This window comes from Cnephaeus nilssonii (genome assembly GCF_951640355.1).
Source record: "Cnephaeus nilssonii genome assembly, chromosome: 4".
Lineage (NCBI taxonomy): Eukaryota > Metazoa > Chordata > Mammalia > Chiroptera > Vespertilionidae > Cnephaeus > Cnephaeus nilssonii.
Window position 1 is genome coordinate 3,680,890 of NC_137075.1, and position 23,047 is coordinate 3,703,936.

Consider the following 23,047-nt stretch of genomic DNA (forward strand, 5'->3'; position numbering starts at 1 on the left):
GCTGCATCCTGCCACACACAGACACACATACACAAGCCAACCCCCTGGTGCCTCGGGCACCAACACTCAGATATGCTTAGAGAGGGCTTTCGGCAGACAAACTCAACAGACAACAGTTGAGTTTGAGTCTCGACATTCATTTTCCTTGAAATCCGTTGTTCTTTCTGGGCCTCATTTCATCATCTATAAAATGAGGATGAACTCGGGGATTTTTAAGGTTCTTTCTAGCTTGGCCTCCCTGGCCCCTCGAAGTCAGCCCACACCTCTCCTCGGGCAGGGCAGCAGCTGCAGGTATAGCATCAAGCAGTTGCCACCGTGGGCTCTGGCTTTTGGCAGCTGAGTGATGCCATGGGAGGGACTAAGTGCCAAGGATGAAGCTGGCACCGAACAGTAGCCCAGGCAGTTCCAGGCCTTCTCTGAGCCACGCCCAGGGCCTGGCCTATTTCTGTTTTCTTCCTGTAGGACTCTCTCTCTCTCTCTCTCTGGATTCCATAGTTGGATCTCCTCACTCAGCTCAGTGAAAAATAAAAATTCCAAATGACCTGCTTATCTTCCCACTTCTTACTGACCTCTAAGAGTCTTTGTGTTCACAGACCCCCCAATCCTTCCTTGGAGTGGTGCCCTCTGTCTCTTCCCCACAGCCTCATATGGGGCACTAGCCCCTATACAGTGCTCAAGCTCTACCCTCTCAGGGCCCTGGGCAAGGACAGGGGTCTCCCTGCATTACCAAGCACCAGGTCCAGACTCTGGGCTTCGAGGAGAATGTGGCAGCCAGCTGGGTGGGCAGGGCCTCTGGGGTGTTACCTGAAACCACAGGAGAGGCCACAAATCAACCACAGCTGTCTCTGGCAACTGTGCCTATACCCCCTCCTCACCTTGGAGATGGAAGGTATGACAAAAAGAAGGCAGGACAACTGCATTCCAGCCCTGGCACTGCTGTGTGACTTTGAACAGGTCCCTTTCCCTCTCTGAGCCTGTTTTCTCCCCTGTAAAATGAAGAGCCCCCCATCAAAAAAATAACAATACATGTTTCAAAGGGTGACCATTTGTAAAGCACTGGGCACATGATAGGCCATATCAATAAATGATGACTCATTCTTTAAAATAACTGAAGAGCCCAAATATCATCATGCTCACCTATATAGTGTCCAGGGAACCAACCAGCAGGCCATCCCAGGGGCCTGAACAGGAACGAGGTATCAACACCTCCCCCACCCCAGCCCTGGCACCAGCTTGTGGAGAAGACTTACAGGCGGAACGGCCATAGGAGGGTTTGATTTCAAGGCAAAGTTTCCATTAGGGCCTCCTTTGCAAAATAAGAACAAGGCACATAAAACCTGTGCGATAGGTGATGTGGGGGATGTCAGGTGGAAGAGAGACGAGAGGATGAAGAATTAGGAGGGTGCGAACAGGGCAGGACACAGACCCAGAATCGGGGCAGTGCTGTTGTGACTGTCACGCTAGGTCCTTCTTGAGCATCCCCTAGACCCGTGGTCGGCAAACTCATTGGTCCACAGAGCCAAATATCAACAGTACAACGATTGAAATTTCTTTTGAGAGCCAAATTTTTTAAACTTAAACTTCTTCTAACGCCACTTCTTCAAAATAGACTCGCCCAGGCCGTGGTATTTTGTGGAAGAGCCACACTCAAGGGGCCAAAGAGCCACATGTGGCTCGTGAGCTGCAGTTTGCCGACCACGGCCCTAGGCTGTCCCCAAGTTGTCACTGGACAAAAACCCCTCCTGACCTTCCTGAAGCTGGAGGAGACCCAACCCGGGCCGCAGGCTGTGTGTGTGTGGGGACATGGGCACTGGGCACATGATAGGCTATATCAATAAATGATAAATCATTCTTTAAATGCAGCAAGGCCCGTGTCAGTATTCCACCTTCCAGGGGCCTCCTGTCTAATGGGGTTGGGCAGACCCCTTTACCCCAGTGGTTTACAGGACCAAGGGTGAAAGAGGCAGGGGGACATGGCTGTGAGGAGGCTAGGGTTAGTGTTCACTGAACCCTCACCCAACAGAATGGCTGGACTCTGGAGTCAGGGAGGAGGTTGAGCCCCAACACTGGTTTTCTCCTCACAGGCTGGAAACCCTAAGAAGCCCTGATCTGTCTGCATGTTCCTGGAATTGGGGGGAAGAGGCTCTGAGGTAGCAGGAACCAGCTCCATTGCTCAGGCTAAAATGGGCAAGGAAAGCAGACTGAGGGGTCCCAAGCTCTGCTGGCCTCCCCCTGCCTCCCCTCCCCCTTCCTTCCCCTACTCTCTGGCTTCTCTGGCAGTCCATGCCCCTCTCATCTATGTCCCTGCCCTCTGCTCATTCCTGGTTCATACCTATCTTACACCCACCTGCCTCATTTCCAAGCCCTTGGGGCCTACTGAGGACGCCCTCTTCACATCCTGTTTCTACTCCCATTTATTTAGATAATCACTTGCTCCATGACTAGTCCACCTGGTATTATATGAGGACAACAAAGAAAGCCACCTGCTACCAGAACTTCCCTATTCACAGTGATTAAAATCCCACCAATAAGGCCCCATAGTTTAGAGCAAAGCATTTACCTCCCCAGTTCCTCTCTTCATCTCCCTCCTGTTCTCTTTCTTTCATCCTTCTCGCTGTCCTTCTCACCTTTGCAGGCAGTCTGAAGATACAGGAAATGTTGAAAGGTGATGAGACAGTTCCTCCACCACCACCACCACCCCCGCCGCACCCCCTCACCACTACTCTTTCAGGAAGAGAGTGACAGCAAAGATGGCCAGTCTGCTCCCCCTCACCCTCACCCTTAGGTTCTCTAGCCCCATGACATGGGGGATTTCAGGGGATTGGTGGCAAGCTCTGGTCCCTGCTCCACTCAGGTCTCCTTCCACCCATCCAGATAGCTCAGGCCCAGTTCCCAGAGGGAGAGGGGTGCAGATCTCAAGTGACTGTCCAGAGGCCATCTGGCCCCAGGGTGGACTTGGGGAGGATGGTGACAGGGTTTGGAGTTGGGAGGCTCCCCCTTCCCCCAGTGGCCATGGTCCACCCTCAGATCCTGGAGGCTCCCAGCAAGCGAGCTGGGAACATCTGGGGGAATGTGTGCTGCGCCAGAGCTGCTGGCAGAGCCTATTGGTCCAGCTGACGCCTGAGGCTGCTTGGGGTGGGGAACCACATGTGAGGGGACTGGAAGAAAGCCACAAAGCCTGCTACCTGCCTCTAGTCCAGTACCCCCCAGGCATAGCTGTTCCCAGAATCCATGTGAGGCTCCAGGAGCGCAGCGGCCGGGTGAGCTGGGCGGGGGAGCAGCGCACTGAGGCTGCCTTAGCCTTGCTCAGCAGGGACGTGCCTATGTGTGTGAGCATGAGCAGAGTCTGCATGGAATCTGCATGGATCTGTGAGCTTGGACGTGGCTTTCGGTGTTTGTGTATGTGCTTGAGGCCTGCGGCCTGTCAGTGTTTGCATGTCTGTGATATTCCAAGTGGATAAGTATGGGTGCGAGCTACTCTGAGGAAAGCGTGCCCAGCCTCAGTGGTCTTCGGGGATAAGAGTCCTCCTCGCCGGCTTGCAGGATCCACGGGTCAATGACCTTCCGAATCTCCCGTTAGCCAAAAAGGGGCAGGCTGGGCACAGGGACCTGGGTCCCTCCATCTGCCCAAGGCCCATCTGCTGTCCTGTCCCCAGGGCTGGTCACATGGGAGACAGTGGGTCCCAGGCCCAGGTGCTCCCCCAGCTTGGTCCAGTACTGGCTTTGGACTTGGGGGACTGAGTGGAGGTGGGAGGACAGGCAGGGTGAGGCGCCCTGATGCTGAGGAAATGTCTGCCCTGCTTTGGGCATTTTCAAAGTATTAAAGATGAGAGGCAGAAACAACTCCTACCCCTAGAGAGAAAATCTTTTTTAAAAAGCAGATTGGCTTGTTCCTCATATGTCTCTGCCATTCGAAGGGAGCCCTAGAGAGTGCACCCCCCTCCTCCCTACCTTAGCTCTCTGGCTGGGCTGTTTCCCGCCTTGGCAGGTGGCCCGAATATAGGACCAGCGTGGAGGCATCGAAACACTCTGCCCAGAGAGGGCCCAATCCCCCCACAGTCCCACGTGTCCAGTGCCTGTTGGCAGGTAGTCAATGTAGATATCGGAAATAATTGGGACCTGTAGGCAACCCCTCCATCCCATCATCCTAGCCAATCAGTCTCTCCTTCCCATTCAGTCTTCTCCATTCACCCCCATAACCAGCTCCATTCATCCCCTTCCTTCCTTTCCCTCCTTTTCCTTACTGAGGCTTTTTTTGTCCAGCCCACCCCCAAAGATAATCTGAAGTACATTTCTCTCCCTACACCTGAAAATAATAGTTTACTGACTCTTACTGTGTGTCAGGCTAGTAACTCATTACAGTCTTAGAGAGGTCCACAGGGCACTTCACTTCATCCTAGTTTTCTGAGAAATGGCCCGTCCAGCTCTTTTCAACCTGTGTGCAGCAATCATTTTTAAAATACGCAAAACCAGTACCGGGGCACTGATCTCTTTTTCCTTAGGTTGTCAAATTAAAAAAAGACAATAGCCACCTGGTGTAAATGAATCAAAATTACACCTATTTTTTGGTCAGATCAGCACAGATATTTTTGCTGTGCTGCAGAACTGTAGTCATCAGTTTATGTGTGCCATGAGATGAAAGGGGTTGAAGATCACTCGGTTCGTCAATGGGTCTCTTGGTCAAGAGGCAGAGCCGGATTTTAGCCTCGCCTCCTGCCTTCTGGACCACTGCTCTCCATTGCCCCTCACAGCCGGGGGAGGGGCTTCCTATCCCCTAAGTCCCCAAAGCTGCTTCTAAGTGCTGTTAAGACCAAGACCTTGCCCTAGCTGGTTTGGCTCAATGGATAGAGCATCAGACTGCAGACTGAAAGGTCCCAGGTTCGATTCCGGTCAAGGGCACATGCCTGGGTTGCAGGTTCGATCCACGGTAGGGGGCATGAAGGAGGCAGCCGGTCAATGATTATCTCTCATCATTGATGTTTCTCTCTCTCCCTCACCCTTCCTCTCTGAAATCAATAAAAAATAAAAAGACCAAGACCTTACGGGTGGGGTAGGGACTGCTGGGAATTACCCCAGCTTTTGGGGTTCCTGGAGGGCTGAGTATAAGATACCCTAGAGAATGCCCTATGCCCCAACCCTGCTCATTCTCTGGCCCAAGGGAAAGAGGGTTGGGAGGCCAGGGATCCTGTGTGGGGCAGGGCGTGTGCAGCGCAGAGCACAGAGGGTTTACGGGACTGTGCTCCTCCCATGGAGTGCACCCTTCTCCAGTGCAGAGGAGGGGCATGCCTGGCACCTAGGCCTGTGCCTGTCCCCTTCCCACCAGTCCCTTAGGTGGTGGGCAGGAACAGCAGCTGGTCAGCCTGACTCTCCTGGGGCCTGAGAGCAGGAGGCAGGTGTGGCTCTCACCCCCCCCCCCCCCACCCTGTGGCCTTCCCCAGCCCTCCCTCAGGTCACCCTGTTATTCCTGGGGTCCCTATAGCACTAGACAAGGAAAAGGGGCTGCCCGCCTTGACTTACTCCTTCTCTTCTTCAGGGCAAGAAAAGAATCACAAGTTCAGAAAATAATTTAATAGGGAAACAATAAATGATACACTTCATACTGGCCTCTGATAGGGCAGAAAAGACGACCCTTGCCCCAGGAGGCACTGAAGGGTGAAAAGGTTAGAAATCACCCACAGCCAGAGTTTTAAAAACAAATCCCCAAACAACTCCAGGTATACACACTGTTCTCCAGATGAAAGTCTCTTGGTACTCCTAAAAGCCCACATGGGGGCGGGGGATCGGAGGTAATAGCAACACCAATGGAGCTGGGAAGACCCAGGCCCAGAGAGGAAAGGTGCTTGCCCAGGGCACATGCTGGGGTGGCAGCCACATCAGCCCTGAAATGTCTCCTGGGCTAGTGAGTCTCCAGAACCTGAGGAGAGGGCAGGCGCCATGCCTCCTTGTTCCAGGCCAGGACCAGCTCTGCAGGAAATAAGGTGTTCCCTAGAGATGAAGGCTGGAGGAGTGAGGGTTAGGGACCCTTCCCTCATCCCTCTGGGGCAGGGCAGGGACAGGCATGAGTTTCTTCACTTTGCCCCACCCTACGACATAGATTCTTTTCACGGCTTGCAGGATTAACTTAAAATACTGAGGGTAGACAGACATCAGCTTCCAAGATGACTGGTGTTCTGCGGGGCCGAGTGCAGACCATGGGCGGGTGGTCCCTGAGGGGTCCCTGAGCGCCCTGGTGCCCTGCGAGGATAGAGGTGAGTTGAAATAAGGGCTCCCAGGAAGGAAAGGGATGGGCACAGGCTACATCTGAGCAGGTTTTGCTTCTGAGAGCAAAACAGAGCCTTGATGCCCTAAACTGACAGTCTCAGGGTCCAGCAGTCACCTGTTAACCAACGGCACAGGAGACACTCTTCTCTCAGAGGCCTGCTCCCTCCCCTGGGGCCAGACCCAGTGCTCCCAGCCCATACAAGGGCTGCGCCATCAGAGCCTTTGTGGGGCGGAGAGCATCCTGAAGGTGGTCGCAGAGTTGCCCATCCAGGAAGGCTACTCGGCCATGGTGCAGAGGGCCACAGAATTCTGGGCATCAGCCTGGTGTGTCCCCCAACTTCAGGTGGCCCATGGTCTGTCCAGTCATCTTTCTGCGGTCACTGCAGGGTGCAAGCTGCGGAGGGTAAGGGAGAGGGGTCAGTGTCAGGTCTCTGGCAAAAGAGGAAGAATCCAGGGCTGCCCTTGGCCTTCACTCCTCCTTGGGCAGAAGGCGGGACCCTGGCAGGACTCACAGCTCCGAACAGACTCCGACAGCCCCTCCTTGTCCAGGGTCTCAGCTTCCCAGTGAGACTCCCTCATCTGTGGGACAAAAAAGCAGCACCAAGGTGACAGGAAGCCTGGGGCAGGCAAAGGAGCCGCATCAACAGTCCCTGAGCAACTGGGAGTGAAAGACAGAGACGGAGTGGAGAGGCCTGCAGATGGAACCCAGAAAGGGAGACACACACAGGGGAAAGGGCGGGACAGACAGCTACAAGCAGAGGAGCAGAAACCACATAGCCTTGCCCCAGTGGGACCCCCTCATGTGCTCACCTTGATTTGCTCTTTCAGGTATTCAGCTCGAGCCATGAGATTCTGTACCTGCCATGGGAAGACATACGTGCCCATGGGGGTGGGGGTGGGGCCCTCAGAGCGAGACCCTCCTCACTCCTGCTGCTCTAGAACCCTCTGCCCAGAACAACTGCATTCTGAGTCCTCTGTCTGCTCCCTCCTCCAGAAAGCCTTCCTGACTAAAGTGGCCCAGCCCATTTTCTGTTGCTGGGTCCCCGGATCCTGCCTGTCCCACGGCCTGACCTGAGCTCCTAGCCCCTAGGAACTGCATGGGGCCAACAACCTATCAGGTCTGTAAGGTCTGACCCCCAGACTTAAAACACCCCAAGGGAACCCAAGGAGGTCCTCCCAGATGGAAGGAGGGTCAAAGGGGAAGATGAAGCCCCCACAACCCACCCAACCACGGTGGGCACCTCGGTGTGCAGCAGCTCCCGCCTCCGGCCTGGGGGCTCCCCTGCAGAAAGAGGGAGGCGAGTGCTAAGGGCAGGGCCGCAGGGAGGCAGGGAGTGGGGTGGTGCGGGCCTCACCTGCCAGCAGCAGCAGCAGCTCCCCCAGGCTGTGCTGGTACAGGTCCAGGGCGTCCTGCTCCCCGCCAGCTTCCTCCTCCTGCAGCCACAGAGACACCAGTCATTTAGGTCATGATCTAGATCCCTCCCTGCCCCACCCGGACCCCTCCCACTGGATACAAACCTTGGCCACAGCAGCCGAAGCCACTTCCAGAGCAGCCAGGAGGCGCGGCTTGTCCCGAGCCATCTCTGGGACGAAGGGCAAAGGCTCAGGGTGAGGGGAGCAGCTTGTTTTCTCATCTCAGGGAGCCGACCCCAAGCCGCTTGGGGCCTGGTGGTCAGTCAGGAGCGGGGCCTACCTCTGAGCAGGACTCCGGCCGAGGCCCCCTGCCTCAGCAGGGCCTGATTGGAGGAGGACACGATGGCCTTGAGCTCCTCAGCCCGGGACACGTACTGTCGCACCTGCAGGAGCATGAGGAGCTGCGGAGGGGCTGTCCCACCCGGCCTCCCTCGCCAGCATCCACATCCAGTTCTCCCTCTAGGCCCTCAGTGACGTCCCAAGCTGTAATGTCAGGAGCCAGCCTGACCCCTTCCCAGGACAGGAAGTCCCGGCTCTAAGAGAGCCAGTCTCAGGCAGCCCCAGGACCCCTCATCAGTTTCCTGCAGGGGACTTGCTCACCCACCTTTGCCTTAATTGCCTCCTTCCGCTGTGTATCCACTTCGTCTGCAAACAGTGGTGGTTTATATGAGGACCTTGTCCCACACCAAACCCTCTAGAATCCTCCAAAGCACTAAGTTCTAGATTTATCCTCTGCCTTGTCTCCCATAAAATTATGGATGGGGACACGCTTCTGGAATCCATCCACAGCAGCTATGGCCGACCACCCCTGCCACCCCCAGGGCTCCATGCACTTACAGCGCAGGGCAGGCACGAAGAAGTCCAGGGCCTTGCAGTAGAGCGATAAGGCAGCTGCAGCGTCCCCCTCCTGGTCCTTCTGCACAGCCTGCACCACCAGGATGGTCTGGAGGACGGGCAGATCAGGGTCATGCCCACCCCTCTGCTCACCATAAAGTGGGAACAGCAGGCCCCCTGAGCCCACCCTCATCCCCCTGAGGGGCAAGCCCCCTATTTACCCCCAACCTGCTTCACCCCAGCCCACCCCTCGTAGCCTGCTCACTGCTCGTGCCAGGCTCTCCTCACGGGGCATGTGGTCCAGGTCCACCCAGGGGTGGGCAAAGAAATCCTGGAAGGAGATGCGACGACCAGGGTCCCGCTCTAGGAGCTGCCGCAGCAGGTCCTGGCAGTCTGGGGAGAGCTGGGGCCGAAGGGGAAGCTGAGGGGAGGGTGGGGGACAGGTCACACTGGGCTCCAGAACCTCCCCCACCCTGTCCTGGTATGTCCCAGAGGTAACCGTCTGACAGGTGAAGAATCTGAGAGCCGAGCCTCCTGCCCACGCCCTCCCTGGAGCCCTGAGCTGTCGAAGAATCCTAATTCGGGTTCTCCCCGCCTGGCTTATGCTTTTGGGAAGCCTGGGCCTGGGTCTACACAACCATCTGTGGGCTGATCTAGGTCCCTAGAGCTGAATGGAGCTTCAAGCATGCCCAGCACCACAAGGTCCCTAGAGCCCACAGCCAGCCTGTGCAGGGATAGTGAGGTCTCCAACCTGAGGGCTCTGACTCCCGCTGTCCCACAGCAGGATGCTGAGGCCCTGCAGGACCCACCTCGATGACCCGATTACTCCGGATCTTCTCTTCCAGCTCTGTGAACGACCTGGAGGCAAAGGGGGGCTGCCCGAAGAGGGCTTCTGTGGAGGGAGGCAGAGGGCAAGCTGGGAGGGACAGGGTGCAGCCTGGCCTGGCCCACTCCTGGGAGGGCTGATAACCCCCAGAGCAGGGGCTCAGGGCCATTCAAGTCAGCCTTCTCATTAAAGCCCTTCGGAGTGACCAGGGAGGCACGCCCGAGGACACACAGTGCAGGCCTCAGCGTGGGGCAGGGGACAGAGCTCTCACCATACAGAATGACCCCCACGGACCAGAGGTCCACACGGGCATCGTACTGCCGCTGACACACCATCTCAGGGGCCATGTAGAGAGGGGAGCCACGGAGCACGTGCTTCTCATCCCACGGGGACATGTGCTGTGAGAAGCCGAAGTCTGCAGGCAAGAGGCCAGGCGGCAGGGCTCAAATCCCAGCCTTACCCCGAGCTCCAGCACAGGACTCCGCCCCACCTTCCAGCTTCACCAGGATCAATTCTACTTCCCAGGCTTAGCTAACTATTAACCTCGAACACCCTCCTGCATCTTTCGGGGGGGCATAAATCCTCCCATCACACACAGCCCCCCTCAGGTACTTTTCCAGGAAGCCCACCCTGCTCACACCAGCTATGAAGATAATGGCCCACTAGGAGTTAGAACCCTCCCTCACTGTCCCACCAAGCTCAGATTATACCCTCTGCAGCCTCAAGCCAATTTCTTTTCCAAATCCTATCATGGACCACAACCACCCCTCCCCCACCTCACACCCTCCCACACTGCTGCAGGTTGAGTTTACAGCTTGAGCTTCAATTCTGGTGACCTACCAAGTCCTGGCCCGGAGCCCAGCATTACGCTGCTGGAGTCGGGTGTGGATGGCCTGAGAAAGGCCCTACCTTTTGGCGATGGGGCCCATTTCTGGATCTCCCAGCCTGTTGCTGTTTGGTGACTCAATAGAGGGCTCCACAAGAACCAGGGCTGCTGAGTGCACACCCACCCTCCAAACCGTGAAGCTCCATCCAGTTCTAAGGACCCAGAACCGCTCACAGATTGTTGTGGAGATCCAGGCCCAGCTTTCCCCTGCTGTTCCAGACTCACACCTGCCAGTTTAAGGTGGGGCTTCTCCAAGGAGCTCAGCAGAATGTTCTGTGGCTTCAGATCCAGGTGAGATATGTTTCGTTCGTGCAGAAACTGCAGGGCACTAGCTGGGGAACGGGACACATGCAGAGAAAACAGGTCAGAGGGACCCATCTCCCAGCTGCCTCTCGCCTTCCCTGACGCACATCTGCTTCTCCAAGCCTGCATGACCCCATTTCTGGCCTGGCTGGTCTTCTGAATGCTTTACACAAGAGCACCCCACTCCCACCCCCAGGGCCATCTTTCCTCCCTGGGCTCCTCTGCAAGTCTCCCTCCTCCTAGAAGCCTCCCTGGGTGCCCCAGCCCTTTCGACTTCTGCTCTTTCTTTTGGTAAAGCACTTAGATACACCCCAGTGGGCCCTGATGTGTCCTACAAGGTCTTTCCATTATGTTCCGCATGTAGAAAATCTGGACTTCTTACAGCTTAAGGCTCCTACCTTTCTCTAGTAACAGCCTTAAGCTAGGGATGGGCACATGGCAAAGACAGGGCCTACAAATCCAAGCTGGGAAAGGAGGCAACTGCTAAGAGTGCAGAGGGAGGACAGAGATCATGGGAAGTCTGGGGTCAGAGGTTTTTACCCAACTGCTGCATGAAGACACGAGCCACCTTCTCAGGTAGAATCCGGCGGGTACGGATGAAGCGAGACAGGTCACCTCCTGCGCAGAACTCCATGATGAGGTAGATGTTGTCACTGTCCCACTGTGGTTAGAGACAAAGAGGCAACTTGAAGCGAGTGTCTCTTCTCCAGTCTCCTTTGCAGGTGGGCGAGCCACGCCCGCACCTGGAAGTCTTTCAGCTGGACGATGTGGGGGTGTCGAATGCCCTTGAGGATTTCAATCTCTGTCAGGAGGTTCTCCACCGATGCCTTGTTCAGGCTCTTCTTCGCCACACATTTTATGGCTACCACCTCTCGAGTGTCCTTCTATGGAGGCAGGACATTTGAGGGCTCTACCTTGAGCGAGCCAGGGCCCATGCCTGGCCAGAAAGGCTCCGATTCCCTCTACCCTCCTCCCCCTCACTGGGCTTACCCACTCACACCAGCATCCAACCCTCCCCTTCTCAGGCTAATGGGAACCCCTGATTACGGAATTCTGGCCTCCCCGCCCAGCCTGGTGTTCTTAAACCCTCGCTTCCCTTAGTCCCGGGAGCCCTTCTAGAGTGCTCCCACTAAGGCATGTCATTCATTTCGTGTTCTAGAACTGCCCACATGGCTTCCTAAGTGGGTCCAGCCTTCCAGAACCCTGTCCAAGATTCCTCCCAGCCCACCAGTTTTGAGCCTATTCTTAAGCCACTGACACGAGGCTCCATCCAGGTCTCCACCTGCATCTCCAAACAGAACACAGGTGTGTGTACGTGTTTGTGTGTACGTGTTTGTTGTAAAGACCCAGGGGGGTCCGTCAGCTCCCACCTCGTCCACGGAACACCAGATGGGGACAACTGCTCTCAGGCCCTAACCTCCCTGGTCTCCCAGCCTGCCACCCGCCGGGGCTCGCTCGGGGTTAGCGGGCACAGGCCTGGCTCTCGGCAGTTCCGAAGCCCGATCCCGGCCCCGCCTCCCCACCTTGGCGTAGGCCTTGTACACCGTGGCGTACGTGCCACTGCCCAGGCGCTCGGTGAGGATGAAGCCCTCCAGCCGCGGGGGGCCCCAGCTGGACCCCGCCATCCTGACCACCTCGCGCCAGCCACCAGGCGCTTCCGGCTTCCCTTGCGGGTTCCGGCCAGTCCAGCGCGAAGAGCGGAAGAGCGCGCGCCGCCGGAAGTGCAGCGCGGGGGCGGGGCCAGGCTCCCCGCCCAAAGGCGCTGCCCACCCCTCCTCGGCCTCCGTCAGCCCAGAAGTCACATGATCTGCAAGATCCCGCTGGGGATGTGAGGCCCCAGCGGGCCCAAGGGAGGAACTAGGGTAAGGTGACCGGACGGCCCGCTTTTTAACAATTTGTCCCACGTCCCGCGGCGTTTTAAAGAAGTCCCGACTTTTGGAAAGAATGCACGACAAGCTAGGGAACGGCGGGAGAACGGGAAGGGAATTAAACGGTTTTCGGCGGCCATGTGGCTATTTAGCCAGGATATGAGTTTTATGTTATTTTTGTTAATTTTATAATGTTAAACTTTAATAATAACAAATAATTGTTGAGAACTGATTATCGAGAACTGCTTATCAAAGTTCGCATTATTGATCAGTTGTTAGAATTCGACCACCATTGTTTGGACTTAATGAACAATGGCATTTTTGGGGATTGGCAACGACGAAAACATTTTGTAACTGTCTCTCAGACGATACACATCGTACTGCGTGCTAGTAAGCTAGTTAAACAAGTGATGTCATTACAAATCAGCTATTCAGATAATTTAGGTAAGTAATTTATTTATTTATTTCATAAATACATAAATTTTCTTGAATTTAGCAGACAGTACTCGTATTATTTATATTTTATAATGGCGGCAAAAAGTCTAGCGCCGGCCTTGAAAGTGACACTTATGACTTACGTTACGGCAAATTCATGACCTTTTAAACAACGACAGCAATCTACTAAAAAAAATTCACTCAAATGAGAAATATGCCAAAGAATAAAATAATGCTATACATAATTTTTTATTATATTTGTAAATTGTACTTATGTTGAAATTTTAAAAAATATATTACAATACTATTTTTGCGTTCTATGAAAATTTTTGTTGCTCCATATAGACCAAATTTTTAATCAAGACCCCCCCCCCCCCCCCGTCAATGGTGTCCTGCTTTACCAATGTTAAAATCTGGTCACCTTAAACTAGAGACCAGCACACGAGGTCATCAGGAGTCACATCCGGGCTTGTTAGGATCTTAGAGATCACCCACGTGAGGATCAAGAAGGGTGAGGGGGCAGGGGATTCAAAGAGGCCCCTCCTCCCAAGACCAGCAGCTCTGAAAGTGGAATTACTGGGACATGTGCTAAGGTTGCAGACATCCCCAGTCAGGGCACATACATCAACCAATCCTATATAATAAAAGCCTAATATGCTAAGTGTCCCATCGTCAGGTCAGCCATTCAACCAATCAAAGCATAATATGCTAATGATATGCTAAGGCCACTCAACTGCTCACTATGATGTGCATTGACCACCAGGGGGCACATGCTCTGACCAGTAGGTTAGCTTGCTGCTGATCAGGACTGAGTGAGACAGGCCGGATACACCTTGGAGCCCTCCCAACCTCCCGCATCCCTCCCGTCCTGATCATACATGGCTGGAATCCCTCAGCCTGGCTTGTGCCCTCTCACAATCTGGGAACCCTCAGGGGATGTCGCTACAGTGGACCAACCAGTCGCTTTGACATGCACTGACCACCAGGGGGCAGATGGTCAATGCAGGAGCTGCCCCCTGGTGGTCAGTGTGCTCCCACAGGGAGCCGGGCTCAGTAGCAGTGCTAAGGATGTCCAACTGTCAGCTTAGGCCCACTCCCCACCTAAGCCATCAGTCAGACATCCCCTGAGGGCTCCCAGATGGCAAGAGGGTGCAGGCAGGGCTGAGAGATCCCCCTCCACCCCCAGTGCATAAATTTCATGCAACGGGCCTCTAGTGAATACATAAATAAGTGGAACAACAAATCTGTTTCTCAAATCAATAAAATCTGTGAGAATTTTTAAAATATATTTTATTGATTTTTTTTTACAGAGAGGAAGGGAGAGGGATAGTTAGAAACATCGATGAGAGAGAAACATTGACCAGCTGCCTCCTGCACACCTACTGGGGATGTGCCTGCAACCAAGGTACATGCCCTTGACTGTAATCGAACCTGGGACCCTTCAGTCCGCAGGCGGACGCTCTATCCACTGAGCCAAACTGGTTAGGGCGAGAATTTTTTTTTTTTAATTAAAAAGAAAACGTATAATAGAAGAGGCCAATAGTTATCTCAGGAAGGGACTTTCCCCAGGGGTGAGAGGCTTAGCCTGTCACAGACCAGCCAGGGAGCGGGGGGCAGCATGTTGACTGACCCCTCACACCTATAGAGCACTTCGGCCCCTACTCCTGTGGGCCACCCACATCCGCCCAAGTCCAGCAGACATTAGAACCAGTGTTGTCTGAAAATGTCTTTATTTAAGCACAAAACTGAAACAACATATACATTTGTACATGGAGAAAAAAAATACCAGAAAGGAATTTACAAAACCTTGGTCACTGTCATTAAATCATCATTCAGTGGCTCTGGAGTGGAGTGGGCTGTAGACAGGGCTGCCGCTGGATTGGCCTGCTTTTTGAGAAGTTCCCTCAGTCCACAGCTAACTCCAGGTGTATCCATCCCTACAGCCTCTGCAGGGTAGGGTGCAGGTGTTAATGGTAGACTCTTAGGTGCTCATCACAGTGAGACACCTCCTGGGGAATACCTAGGACCAGTGGAAGGTGACCTAGACTCTACTCCTACTCGGGGTATGGGAGAACCCTGGAGGATGAGTCTGGAACTCAGGCTCATCAGACCAGCCTGAAGGATTCCGTTCTGAACTGATCTGACCTGCCCTTCCTAAGAGTCATACAAGCTAGATATTGCTGATGTGGGAACAGAGGGTTAGAATGTGAGGCCAAGGCAGAGCACAGCTGTCCCCCAGGAGAAGAGGAAATCAAAACAGGGACAAACAACCCACACTAGGACAGTCACACACACTCCTCCTAGGAGACTGTTAAAGGCTGGGCAGGACAACTCGGGTTGTCCTCTGTTCCTGCCCATCCCCAGATCCCAACCAACCCCAATGCACATTCAGTAAGTATAAGGAGGGGAGGGCTCAGGGAGGGCCCAGATGGCACAGGGTGCTGCCCACAGCTGGAAGGTGCAGGGGGCCGACAGGGCTATGAATCTGTTTGTGAGAAACATGAGGCAGGGAAGAGGCTAAGAAATCAGCCAGAGGCTCTGGAAGCCCAGAGACCTGTCCAGAGTGATCTGGGGGAACAGAGCTATCCACCAGCCCAGGCCATAGCTCATCTACTAGTAAAGGTGAGCCCTTGGGAGGTCAGCCCAGCCCAGCAGGAAGGGAGGGGAGGGCAGGACTATGGAAGCCACAGGCTGTGGCTGTGAAGCCAGATTCAGGCCAGGTTTCTAGGGGATGAGTGGAGGCCCAGGACCCCGGCAGAAATGCAACTCCCACTGGGGTGGGCCTAGGTTGGCCAGTGATCCCAAGTGTGTACATATGTGCATGTGGTGTGTGTGTGTATGTGTGTGTGTGTGTGTGTGTGTGTGTGTGTGTGTGTGTGTGTGTGTGTGTAGGGAAAAGAGAACTTCAGTCCCACTGCTTCAGAGAGACAAAAGAATCCTACCAAACCACCAGAGAAGGAAAACTTTGTGTGTGTTTTTTCTTTTCTCTTGTGTAAAAAAGTTCCTGTCCCTCCGCCCCTTCCTTCGGGTGGAAGGGAGAGCTGGTTGCTGAGGAAGGAGGAAGAGCCACAGCAAGACCCTCCCAGGTCTGTGCTGGCCATAGCACTGCTTAAGGCACCCACGGAAAGTGCAGCTCAGAAGGCAGGCAGGAAAGAAGGCTGGGGCACAGGGAGGAGAGTCAGGACTAATTCCCTTGGAAGGCTCCTCGGGCCGCAGATGAGGCAGCACTGCGGAAGGTCCTGTTGCTGAAGATGCCCTGGGAAAATTCCTCTTGAGCCTGCTGGAAGCTGGCCCCAGTCCGGCGGTACAGAGAGTGCACCTGGGGGAAAAGGCTGTGGTGAGAGAAGCCTGTCCTGTAGGCCCCCAAGAAACCCACGCCTGCCTGACCTCCCACCCAGAGCCTTGGAGAAAGGCACTGGACATTCGGGGACTCAGGAGTCCCAACTACTGTAGTGATGAACACTCCCATGGCAAGGCTGGAGAGAGGTGCCTGCACCCTCAGTTTAGCTGTTGGTCCGGCACCCACCACTCACCCGCTTTAGAAGGAAGAGTGAGAGCACGGCACAGAGTGTGAAGAAGCCAGCCACCACCATCATGATGATCGACACAGCCAAGTCTTGCTTCAGCGTAGACAGGGCTGCAATCCAACCACTACAAAAGGAAGAAGAGGTGAGAGGGTATAGTAGAACTGGGCCCCAGAAGTCCCATGAGGGGCTTTTCTCCACTGCCCACGAGGGGCATGTGAGGTCTGGAAGGGATGTGGCTGATGCCCTCAGTCAGGAACAGCACTTTCCCTGCTGTTTTGGGGGTGTGGGGGGATATGGAAAGTATGGCTGATCATTCCTGAGGGACCACCCTCTGGAAAGAGAACTACTGGCCAACGAACTGCATTCATCCTATCACCTCAGCTCTTCCCACTGGGGCACAGGGACAGGCCCCTCTGCCTGCAAACATGTCTCCTTCCTGAGCTCCAGCTTTCTCATCTATACAAGGAAATATCCTCACACTTCATGAGTTAAAAAAACTTACTACCAAGCTGCAGTTATCAAAACAGTGTGGTACTGGCATGGACAGACATATACAATATAGAGGTTGATGGAACAGAAATAAGAGCCCAGAAACAAACCCACACATCTACCATCTACTGGTTTTCACAAGGTGCCAAGACCACTCAATGAAGAAAGAATAGTCTCTTCAGCAAATGATGCTGGGCCCTGGCCAGTGTGGCTAAGTAGGTTGAGCATGACCCCATGCACCAAAAGGTTACCGGTTTGATTCACAGTCAGGGCACATGCCCAGGTTATAAGCTCCATACCTGGAAGGAGGCGTGTAGGAGGGAGCTGATCAATGTTTCCCTCCTATTGATGTTTCCCTCTTCTCTCTCTCAAAATCTTTTTTTTTTTTTTTTTTTAAGAAAACTGGTACAGATCTTTGCTATACAGGCAGCTTTGCCTGGGGGGAAGACAGCTGAACCACTGTATTGGAAAACACCTTGCCCAGGGTGTTTCTGAGGCCCATTTAGAGACTAAGAATAACAATTAGCCTCTAGGCAGAAGCAATTGCCCCCCCCCATTGAAAAAACTCACTACACCTGTGGACAATTGCCTGAGGGCTATTCAAGACAGAATCCTATCAGGCTGTAGGCAGAGGGGTCTCTGGAAGCTTTGAGTCTTTGCCTGATCTAATTAGTTACAAACAGCGTTTGACACTGTCCTGCACTAGAGATTGAGAGGTGTAGCAGATCTACCTAATACAGAGTCACAAACCCAAACAAGCAGTCAAAATGAGGAAACAAAGAAACAACCCACAAATGAAAGAACAAGAGAATTCTCAAGAAGAGATAAATGAAATGGATATAAGAAATTTATTTGACATAGAGTTCAGAATAATGGTGGTAAAAATGATCAACAACATGAGAAAAGATATAGTAACTGTAAAAACAGAAATAAAGAATGACATAGCACAAACAGAAAACACATTGGTTTTTATTTTATTTTTTTAATAAATCTTTATTGTTCAGATTATTACAATTGTTCCTCTTTTTCCCCCCATAGGTCCCCTCCACCTGGTTCCTACCCCACCCTCTGCCCTTGCCCCCGCACTGTCCTTATCCACAGGTGTATGATTTTTGTCCAGTCTCTTCCCGCACCCCCGCACATACCCCTTCCCCCCTGAGAATTATCAGTCCACTCCCTTTCTATGCCCCTGATTCTATTATATTCACCAGTTTATTCTGTTCATCAGATTTTTTATTCACTTGATTTTTAGATTCATTTGTTGATAGATATGTATTTGTTGTTCATAACTTTTATCTCTACCTTTTTCTTCTTCTTCCTCTTCTTAAAGAATACCTTTTAGCATTTCATATAATACTGGTTTGGCGGTCCTGAACTCTTTTAGCTTTTTCTTATCTGTGAAGCTCTTTAATTCACCTTCAATTCTGAATGATAGCTTTGCTGGGTAGAGTAATCTTGGTTGTAGATTCTTGCTATTCATCACTTTGAATATTTTTTGCCACTCCCATCTGGCCTGCATAGTTTCTGTTGAGAAATCGGCTGACAATCGTATGGGTGTTCCCTTGTAGGTAACTAACTGTTTTTCTCTTGCTGCTTTTAATATTCTTTGTCTTTTGCTCTTGGCATTTTAATTATGATGTGTCTTGGTGTGGTCCTCTTTGGATTTCTTTTGTTTGGGGTTCTCTGTGCTTCCTGGACTTATAAGTCTATTTCTTTCACCAGGTGGGGGAAGTTTTCTGTCATTATTTCTTCAAATAGGTTTTCAGTATCTTGCTCTTTCTCTTTTACTGGCACCCCCATTATTCGGATGTTGGTACGCTTGAAGTTGTCCCAGAGGCTCCTTACACTATCTTCATATTTTTGGATTCTTTTTTCATTTTGCTTTTCCAGTTGGGTGTTTTTTGCTTCTTTGTATTTCAAATCTTTGACTTGATTCTTGCAATCCTCTAGTCTGCTGTTGGATCTCTGAATATTATTTTTTATTTCAGTCAGTGTATGCTTAATTTCTAGTTGGTCCTTTTTCATATCCTCAAGGGTCTCGCTAAATTTATCGGCCTTTTCTAGAAAATTCTTAAAAAACCTTATAACCATGGTTTTCAACTCTATATCCAGTCATTTGCTTTCCTCCATTTCTTTCATTTGTGACCTATTTCTTTGTCTCCGCATTTTGGCTGCTTCCCTGAGTTGGTAGAGTGGCTTTGTGTGCTATGTGTCCTATAGGGCCCAGTGGCTCAGCCTCCCCAGTTACCTGAGGTGGACACTCTTGGTGCACCCCTTTGTGGGCTGTGGGCACAGTCTTGTTGTAGTTAAGCCTTGATTATTGTTGGTATCACTGGGAGGAATTGACCTCCAGGCCAATTGGCTGTGAGGATCAGCTGTGTCTATGCTGGGAGAACTTCTGTGCTGGAGACACCTTATGAGACAAGACTTGCAAAAGCCTCTGTGTTCAGCTTGGATGGGGCGGAGTCTCAGGGCGGAGTAGACAGCAATGGCTTCCCATCAGCCCTGCCCTAAGAGGCCCCTGGGTCTCAGTGTCCCGCGGTAATCACTGCAAGCACCTCTGAGAGAAAGCCGCCCTTGAGTTTCGCCTGCTGCCCGACAATCCAGTTTCTCCCCGAATGAGTCTGGGTCCCCAGAGTCTCGCCTGGAACTGGAGTTCAGAGCAGTAGGGAGCTTTTGTTTCCCTCTCGATTGAGAAAGCCAGCAGCGTACTCAGTTGCCAGCCCTCTTCGTGTGTGCACCTCCGTACCTCTGCCTTCTGCAGCTCCTATGAGTTTCAGTGTGCTTTTCTCTCTCCTTCTAGTTGTAGAATTTCCACTCAGCCAGCCTTCCTGTGGTTCTCGATGATGTTTGTTTTGTCTTTTAGTTGTAGTTTAGAAACTGTTGTGCGAGGCAGCAGTTTAGGTGTTTACCTATGCCGCCATCTTGATTTCTCCCCACATTGGCTTTTATGTTCAAAATTTTTATATTTAAAATAGTTTTTCTTGAAAAAAAATTTTCACTTCTAAAAAAATCTTATAAAACTTAAAAAAAACACATTGGAAGGAATACACAGCAGATTAGGGAAAGCTGATGATTGAATCAGTGAATTAGAAGACAGGGTTGAAAAAATCACTCAACCAGAGAACCAAAAAGAAAAAAACAATTAAAAGAACAAGAGGACAGCTTAAGGGAGATGTGGAACAACATTAAACCTAACAATATTCAAATAGCAGGTGTGCCAGAAGAGGCAGAAAGGGAGGAAGGGATAGAGAATGTGTTTGAAGAAATAAGTGCAGAAAACTTCCCTAACCTGGTAAAGGGAAAAGTCACATGAGTTCAGGAGGCACAGAGAGTCAAAAGTAAAAAGAACCCAAACAGGCCCACACCCAGACACATCATAATTAAAATGCCAAAAATTAAAGACAAAGAGAGAATCTTAAAGACAGCAAGAGAAAAGCAAACTATTACTTACAAAGGAGCTTCCATAAGACTGACTCCTGATTTCTCATCAGAAACTCTACAGTCCAAAAGGGAATGGCATAAATACTTAAGGTAATGGAAAGCAAGGATCTGAAACCAAGATTACTATATCCAGCAAGGCTATCATTCAAAATAGACAATCACATAAAGAGCTTCCCAGACAAAAAAAAAGGCTAAAGGAGTTCATCACCACCAAGCCAGCATTACAAGAAATGCTAAAGGGATTGCTGTAATAAGAAGAAAAATAGAGAAACTTAGCCATACAGAATTAAAATGGCAATAAAGAAATACCTATCAATAATCTTAAATGTAAATGGATTAAATGCTCCAATCAAAAGACACAGGGTAGCTGAATGGATACAAAAACATGACCCAACTATATGCTGTCTACAAGAGACCCACCTCAGAACAAAAGGATGAGAGTGAAGGGATGAAAAAAACTTTTCCATGCAAATGGAAAAGAAAAAAAAGAGCTGTGTAGCAATACTCATATGACAAAATAGACTTCAAAATGAAGGCCATCACAACAGACAACAAAGGTCACTACATAATACTAAAGGGATCAATCCAACAAGAGGATATAATTCTGGGAAACATATGCACCCAATATAGGAGCACCTAATATATAAAAAAACTTCTAGAGGACTTTAAGGGAGAAATTGACAATACAGTCATAGTAGGGGACTTCAACACCCCGCTGACTTCACTGGATAGATTTTCCAGACAAAAAATTAACAAGGAGCCGAAACCGGTTTGGCTCAGTGGATGGAGCGTCGGCCTGCGGACTCAAGGGTCCCGGGTTCGATTCCGGTCAAGGGCATGTACCTTGGTTGCGGGCGCATCACCAGTGGGGGGTGTGCAGGAGGCAGCTGATCGATGTTTCTCTCTCATCGATGTTTCTAACTCTCTATCCCTCTCTCCTCCTCTCTGTAAAAAAATCAGTGAAATGTATTTTTTTAAAAAATTAACAAGGAAATAGTGATTCTAAAGGTTAGACTGTATCAGATGGAGTTGACATTTATAGAACATTTCACCCCAAAGCTGCAGAATATACATTCTTCTCAAGTGCACATGGATCATTCACCAATATAGACCACATGTTAGGACACAAAACAAGTCTCTACAAGTTCAAGAAGATTGAAATCATATCAAGCATCTTTTCAGATCACAGTGGAATGAAATTAGAAACCAATTACAGTAAAAACACCCAAAACATTCAAACACATGGAGGCTAAATAGCATGTTATTAAACAATGAATGGGTTACCAACAAGATCAAGAAAGAAAGAAAAAACTTCCTGGAAACAAATGAAAGTGATCACATAACAACCCAAAATCTCTGGGACAGCAAAAGGAGTCCAGAAAGGGAAGTCATAGCACTAAAAGCCTACATCAAAAAAACAGTAAAAATTAATAATAAACTATTTAATCCTACAACTTAAAGAACTAGACAGAGAACAACAAGAAAAACCCAAAGTAAGTAGGAGGAAGGAAATAATAAAGATTAGAGTAGAAATAAATGACACAGAGACTAAAAAAAAAACAATATAAAAAAATCAATGTAACCAAAGGCTGGTTCTTTGAAAGGATAAACAGAACTGATGAACTGTTAGTCAGACTCATCAAGAAACAAAGAGACTGGACCCAAATAAATAAAACCATAAACAAAAGTAGAGAAGTAACCACTGACACCACAGAAATACAAAGGATTGTAAGAAAAAACTATGAACCCAAACAGGCCCACACCCAGACATATCATAACCACTCAAAAAACTATGCCACCAAGCTGGACAATGTGGATGAAATGGAAAAATTCCTTAAAAAAACACACTCTCCCAAAACTGAATCAGGAAAATCAGAAAACCTGAATAGGCCAATAACAACTGAAATAGAAGCAGTAACTTAAAAAACTCCCAGCAAACAAAAACCCAGGTCCAGATGGCTTCACAGGGGAATTTTACCAAACATTCAAAGAACTAATACCTATACTCCTCAAGCTATTCCAAAAAATCCAAGAGGAAGGAACACTTCCAAGCTCTTTTTATGAGGCCAGCATTACCCTAATTCCAAAACTGGATAAAGACACTACAAAGAAAGAAAATTATAGGCCAATATCCCTGATGAACATAGATGCTAAAATCCTCAACAAAATATTAGCAAATTGCATCCAGCAATATATTAAAAAGATCATACACCATTGACCAAGTGGGATTTATTCCAGGGATGCAAGGCTGGTACAATATTAGCAAACCAATAAACGTGATACAGCACATAAACAAATTGAAAGACAAAAATCACATGATCATATCAATAGACTCAGAAAAGGCATTCAACAAAATCCAACACCCATTTTTTGATAAAAACTCTCAGCAACGTGGAAGTAGAGGAAGCATAGCTCAACATGATAAAGGCCTAATATGACAAACCTACAGTGAACATCATACTCATTGGGCAAAAACTAAAACCATTTCCCCTAAGAGGAACAAGACAGGGATGTCTGCTTTCACCACTCTTATTCAACACTAGAGGGGTGGGGTGGTGTCCCTCGGCCCAGCCTGCACCACCCTCTCACAGTCTGGGACCCCTCGGTGGATGTCCACCTGCTGGGAATGCCACTCAGCCAGAAGCCGGGCTCACCGCTCCTTAGTGCTGCCTCCCCCGCCACCGCTGCTGTGCTCGCCAGCTGTGCGCACGCTGGCTCTGGCTGAGCGGTGCTCCCCCTGTGGAAATGCACTGACCACCAG

General features: G+C 50.8%; 2 protein-coding genes and 1 long non-coding RNA gene across 8 annotated transcripts in view; 1 reads left to right on the plus strand and 2 right to left on the minus strand.

Annotated features, from left to right (window-relative positions):
- Nucleotides 1-5,553: 5,553 nt before the first annotated feature.
- Nucleotides 5,554-12,199, minus strand: ULK3 (unc-51 like kinase 3). 4 transcript variants are annotated; one of them, XR_013813380.1, is made up of 16 exons: nucleotides 12,047-12,199; nucleotides 11,267-11,407; nucleotides 11,064-11,184; nucleotides 10,448-10,552; nucleotides 9,606-9,749; nucleotides 9,318-9,400; nucleotides 8,774-8,929; nucleotides 8,512-8,617; nucleotides 8,279-8,319; nucleotides 7,955-8,057; nucleotides 7,780-7,844; nucleotides 7,617-7,695; nucleotides 7,486-7,543; nucleotides 7,072-7,119; nucleotides 6,774-6,840; nucleotides 5,554-6,655 (listed from the first exon to the last, which is right to left on the minus strand). XR_013813380.1 is itself a non-coding variant. In XM_079767980.1 (16 exons), exons 1-16 carry the CDS (start codon nucleotides 12,146-12,148, stop codon nucleotides 6,639-6,641), a joined length of 1,329 nt encoding a protein of 442 aa, XP_079624106.1. In that variant the 5' UTR covers nucleotides 12,149-12,199; the 3' UTR covers nucleotides 5,554-6,638. The 4 variants fall into 4 exon arrangements, 3 of the variants coding, with proteins under 3 accessions (XP_079624106.1, XP_079624105.1, XP_079624107.1); XM_079767980.1 differs by having other exon boundaries at nucleotides 7,503-7,543; nucleotides 8,774-8,839; XM_079767979.1 differs by having other exon boundaries at nucleotides 7,503-7,543.
- A 3,344-nt stretch (nucleotides 12,200-15,543) lies between these two features.
- Nucleotides 15,544-15,762, plus strand: LOC307097899. Of its 2 annotated transcripts, none has more exons than XR_013813389.1 (2): nucleotides 15,544-15,684; nucleotides 15,719-15,762. It is a non-coding gene; the product is annotated as an uncharacterized lncRNA (long non-coding RNA). The 2 variants fall into 2 exon arrangements; XR_013813390.1 differs by having other exon boundaries at nucleotides 15,550-15,688.
- Nucleotides 15,684-23,047, minus strand: part of SCAMP2 (secretory carrier membrane protein 2) — a 31,878-nt gene continuing 24,514 nt past the window's right edge. For both annotated transcript variants that reach the window (XM_079768142.1, XM_079768143.1), the window contains 2 exons: nucleotides 16,360-16,477; nucleotides 15,684-16,145 (listed from right to left, as the gene is read on the minus strand). In XM_079768142.1, coding sequence (XP_079624268.1) covers nucleotides 16,011-16,145; nucleotides 16,360-16,477 — 253 coding nt within the window. In that variant the 3' untranslated portion in view covers nucleotides 15,684-16,010. The remainder of the gene's footprint in view (nucleotides 16,146-16,359; nucleotides 16,478-23,047) is intronic.

Excerpts from the sequence above, each read along its gene's own strand:
- ULK3 (XM_079767979.1), bottom strand. The coding sequence starts at position 12,148 with ATGGCGGGGTCCAGCTGGGGCCCCCCGCGGCTGGAGGGCTTCATCCTC. Across the intron at positions 9,401-9,605 it reads CGTGGGGGTCATTCTGTATG|AAGCCCTCTTCGGGCAGCCC; the intron begins GTGAGAGCTCTG and ends CTCCCTCCACAG. Across the intron at positions 6,841-7,071 it reads ACCTGAAAGAGCAAATCAAG|ATGAGGGAGTCTCACTGGGA; the intron begins GTGAGCACATGA and ends TTTGTCCCACAG.